Source organism: Alligator sinensis, unplaced genomic scaffold, assembly GCF_000455745.1.
Source record: "Alligator sinensis unplaced genomic scaffold, ASM45574v1 scaffold398_1, whole genome shotgun sequence".
In the NCBI taxonomy this organism is placed as follows: Eukaryota; Metazoa; Chordata; order Crocodylia; family Alligatoridae; genus Alligator; species Alligator sinensis.
In genome coordinates, this window is record NW_005842708.1 from 805,371 (window position 1) to 810,637 (window position 5,267).

The 5,267-nt window shown below is 47.7% G+C and overlaps 1 protein-coding gene across 1 annotated transcript in view; it reads right to left on the reverse strand.

The window, feature by feature from the left end:
* Positions 1-107: 107 nt before the first annotated feature.
* Positions 108-5,267, reverse strand: part of EIF6 (eukaryotic translation initiation factor 6) — a 20,286-nt gene continuing 15,126 nt past the window's right edge. The window contains exon 5 of the mRNA XM_025216077.1: positions 108-3,182. Within this exon, the coding sequence (XP_025071862.1) occupies positions 3,173-3,182 (10 nt within the window). The 3' untranslated portion in view covers positions 108-3,172. The remainder of the gene's footprint in view (positions 3,183-5,267) is intronic.

Sequence of the window (5,267 nt, forward strand, 5' to 3'; positions counted from 1 at the left end):
GTGTAGGGATTAAAGGTAATTATAAAGCAGGGTTCAAAAAGGAGAGCGCTTTCATGATTTAGATCAGACCAGGAACATTGGTAAGCACTCCAACAACCCTCAAGAAATTAAGGGAAACTCAAACGGTTTTCCTATTTATTAAACTGAGTCACAGAATGTTTTAAAGACCCCATCAAAGCCAAGAATTCAACGCAGTCTGGGATAGGAAATGAAGGAGGAATCCCTATTGGAGAACACAGGCCCAGTCATTTGCCTGTCAGCTCCAGACCTGGGTGAAGTCAATTGAGGCAAAGGAAAATAAAAACATCCCATCATAGCCAGAAACAAAAGATGGATAAAGCTAGAAAACATCAACAGAAACACATTGAGCTAACTGCAAAAAGTAGGAGATATTTCTCTCGTGAGCTATTCTCATAACTAAAACAGAACAACCTATGTGAGATATTTCCCAGCAAACTTTAAATAAAGGTCTTTATTTTGGTGCTTAACTACTTTCTGATTTTCAATATAGCTTGTTTCATTAAGAATTTGGCCTATGAACAGGATGCTCCTGCAAGTCCATCATTGAATGCACAAGTCATCCTGCCACAGAGTTCTGGAACCAAGGATACCCCCTACTGTCAGAGGGGCTGGCCCAAAAAGTCTAGGCCCCAAAGCTAAGTTACAGAAGGCATGCACAAGAGGATATGTGCAAAGCTGGGGTAAGAGCACAGGGCTTTGACAACAGGAAAGTAAAGTGATGTACAAGTATATCAAAGAAAGTTGCTAGTTCTGAGGAGGTATTATTCCAGGATTTAAATAAAAAAGGGAGAGAAACCCCTAATATAAATCTGTCTGCAGCAAGAAACTGTTGAAAAGTAGCCAAGAAAAATTACATGAAATCACCCCTTACCCTCACAGCCAGCACACACATCACAGACATGCATTGGTCTGGAGGGCACAGACATTTCCTTCAATCAAAATGCTCATGAGAAAGAGGAAGTCAAGGGTTCCTGTGAGGTGTTTTCCAGCTGGTGGTGAATACATTTGGGAGTGGGAGGAGGCCAAGCCTGCAAGTAGATCTCTCCCCCTTGCCTCAAGTCATTGTGAGAGACTCAGTCTTAATATGTCACTACCCCCTGGATTTGCAGATGGTGGGTATGGTAAAAAGGTTGATTGCTCTTCAAAATATGCAGCATGATACGAGGCTGAAAGAAATGCAGCTTTGCTGGCCAACTTTCCTCCCCAGAAAGTACCCAATTCAGTATAGGTAGCTTATTAGAGTAATCTGCATTTAGCTTTCTCCCTTCCTAGATTTCTTATCTTTTTCACCTTGAGGACATCTAGTCCTGGATAATCTATCCAAAGAATGGGGGAAGAGGCAGTTCCAAAAGCTGCCTCTTTTCTGTACCTCAAAGATGGTACAGAAAAATCTAATTAGCCAATCACTTCATAGAACATGATGCCTGTGTTGTGCTACATGCCTTTCAACCCCCACGGTAAGTGCTGGACTCTGCTCTCCTTAGTGTTATATCAAGTAGTACTTCACCCCTTGAACAGGCCCACTGACAAAAATGGCAACAGCATGTAGCCTTAAGCATTGACACCCCTAACAAAAACAAAGGAAAATGGGGATTAAAGACAGAGAATGGCTGTACTAGTACTCTGTCTACTGCACTCAGAGTCCATAACAAGTCGTTAATTAACCGGAGGGGAATTACCCCAGGATAAGCATCACTTCGGAGAGCTCAGAGTCCCTCATTATATAAGCCTCATGGTTAGGGAGTTTGTCAGAAAACCATGTTATATGCCCAAGCTGCCACTCCATGTAGCTCTGTGCTGCAAAGCTGCTGTGATTCCAAGTGACTTCCTAGGCTGCCTTCACTGTAAGGGCTCCTCCAGTGGTGAAGAGACCTAGAACCAGCCACCATATGCAAACCCAGGGTATGAAAAATTTACGAGTTAATTAAAATTTAACATTTTATATCAACAGTGGACCAAGCCAAGGTGGGTGGTGTGCATGTATGCGTGCACACATGCCTGCCTCTATCCCTAGCCAGTGTAGTCAACATACTAAGTGTAGAGACCAAGCCTAACTCCACAAACAGATCTGGATGAAAGTCCTTTAAATGAGGACTTGGTACTTGTGCTGACACTGGGGAGCAGACACTTCTTTATATCGTTACGTAGTGGAGGGAGGTAACAGACAGAAGAGAATCTTCAGGAGCAGTACTGGAGAAGGTAGGCAGTGGTGTGTATCCGGTGACTGAGAGGGAACAACTATAGCTATGCTTCTTTATCAAAGTGTCCCAGGGCAAGGGCTACTACTTTTCATCGGCTGAACTCCCAACTTTACACTGACACCTGAACTAAGCAGCAATCTAAAACTGGGTCACTTTTCGAGACTGGGTCTCGAAAGTAAATTCTAGAGGCAACCCTTACTTTCAGTGTCCTGGTAACTACATTGCTTAAATGAGCTGTCTCCTATTAAACAACTAAGTTTTTTGGCAGATCTAATACCTAACCTGCATTTCAGAAAGGCTCTCTTTTCCCTAGCCCAAGAGACCTGCAGTGTATCAGCTCAAGGCAAGAACAGCAGGTTCACTATAAGCTTTCAGGACTGGCAAGATCAGGTCACTTTATGAAAGGCAGAACAAAGGCAAGGGTCCTAGGTGCATCTGAACTTGTTCTTGCTCTTTAGCAAGAACAGGAATAGCAAAGGAATTGCTTTTTAAAAACACATTTTAAATGGTTTAAATAGCGTTTTGCGATACAAAACCATTCCCGTTTACATAAGAAAAATCCTCCCATGGTTAAAAAAAAAAAAAAAAAAATAGCCCAAGGTCAATGCCACACAAGAACACAGGAACAAACAGAATCATTTCTAGCTAGTGTTAGAGCCCAAGTCAGCTTCACTAATCAGAGAAGCTCAAAATTCCTGAAGTGCTGAAGCTATCGAGGGGACTGGAAAATGAAAGCAGAAGGAACTTTTTCTCATGTATAAAACTTTACATGCTATTTGCCAGGTGTTTTGTTTTTATGATAGGAATTAGTTTACAGAACACTAAAAGAGTTGGTTTGTTGCATCCTCACAGCCAGAAGGAGTTACAGCAGAAGGTTCAGGGGCCTGTAACTCAAGACGGCAGCTTTGCACTTCACCCCTAGAAGCTTCTCAGGAGGTCAGAGCAGCACTTCATGTCAAACTGGAAAAACAAGACAAAAAATAAGGTTTAGCAAATGAGGGGCTGTCAAGGGTAGCAGGCACTGCTGAAGATGCCAGCAAGTCAGCTTTCTGCCTTGCAATTCCAAAGGGATAACAGTCTAACAGACTGGACATTCCAGGATTTTATTGTGGAACAAAAAGGCTTCACCATTAGGGATGTAAATATACTTTTTTTTAAATCCTCTAATATAGCATCCTCTAATTGTAACCAGGGATCCTGGTTTTCCTTGATAAAAAAAAAAATCATAAATTCTCTGCTATAAACCCCAAAATCTGCGATTAAAATTGAAGGCCCCCCTCCACCCCCAGCTCTGCTGGTGACTCATTCCCCACTCACAGCCCCCACAGCCTTGCTGGTGCCCCTTGCCCCCACCCACAGACCCTGCTGCCCCAGCCCTGCCAGAGCTGCCAGGGTTATGGACCTGGGTCCGTAGCCTCCTGACCCCGCTCCCACTGGCTGTGGGCTCAGGAGGGGCAACTCCCTGCTGCTGCACGCACTGCCAGGGTAAAGGGGGGACCCACATCCCTCAGCTCTGTACCTGGGGCAGGCGCTGGCTGAGGCTGCTGCCCAGCCGTGTGAGGCTTGGGGCCCGGGGCTGCAATGTGCCATGACAGGGACCCAGCCAGGAACAGATTGGGGCCACAGTTGGCTTGTCTGGGGGAGGGGAAGGACAGGTTCCCCGCTCCCGCATGCACTCCCTGGGGGCAGGGGAGACCTGCGCCCCCCAAATCTATACCTGGGGTAGATGCAGGCTGCAGGCTCGAGCTCCCACTCTGCTTCCCTCCCCTGGGAACTCTGGAGCCAGCGGGCGCAACCTGGCATGGCTGGGGACAGCAGAGCCATGCAGACTCCTTGTCAGTGCAAGCTGGCCCCTCACTGCCCTGGTGATGCACTTCCAGTGGCTGCTGCTGCTTTGGGGTGACAATCCCATGCCGCTGCCCTCACTGCAGCCCTGGGCACAGAAGGCACGGCGCCAGGGCAGCAGGAGAGGGCAAGAAACGGAGAGGAGGTTTTCCATGTGGCTCCTCTGTTTCCTGCTATGCCGTGCCAGGTCCAGGGGGGGAGGGGGGGATGACGATGGACACGACAGGGCAGCAGGAAACAGCAGGCCTCCTGCTTGCCGCTATTCCCTGCCACCCTGCTTCCCCCCCCCCACTGCAACTCTAGGCTCCTGGGGCCCTTTGTGGGGTGGGGGAAAGCAGCCAGACAACACAGCCTGGTTTGGGATCATAGGAGCGCCTGTGAACCAGCAGGTAATTGCTTAATTGATGAGTCATTAGGGTGCTGGCAATTTTCCTCTTAGGCTATAGGTACTAGCCCCCTTTCACACACACAGTACGACTTGCCCCCTTTCACACTACACTAAGCAGTTCATATGTTCGCACCCGTAGAATGTGAAATTACATGAATGCAAAACGACTGCAGCCATCACTAGGAGTGCAGACAGAAGTGCCGCTCCCAGCTGTAACTCAGAATGATTTTTGGAAAGCGTTCGGAGTTACAACATTAACCCAGACCAAACAGAAGTTCACTGTTGATTCCAGGGGAGAGGAGCATCTAGCTGTGGGGCTGGGAGCCTACAGCCAGGTTTGGTCAGACTCTCTACCAGTGTGGGCTGTTTTCAGAATGGGAGGGGGGAAAGGCAGCAAAGGGAGCTCATTCTTGGGGCTCCCCAACTGGTGCTGAAGGGTGGGGTGGGTGAACTGGAGTGCTGCAACACACCCACCTCACCCTTTTGGGGAGGGGGAGGGGCGGGGTCTGAAAACCCGATGAACTCTCTCCGCTCCCTTTCCTCACCTCCCATTCAGAAAACAGCGACAGACTGGGAGCTCTAGAGAGACAAGTTACAAAAAAGCTGTGATATACAGCCAAGCCCTCAGATACCACCGCATCTGTACTGAAGAGAACACCCGGGATTGCCACCTCACCAATCTTAAACAGGCTTTCACCCAGCAAGGACACTCCTCCAGAGAAGTAGATCGCACGTTTGAAAGAGCCACCTGGATACCACGTGAAGAACTGCTGCAGTACAGAAGAAAAACACCCACAAATCGCACACCACTG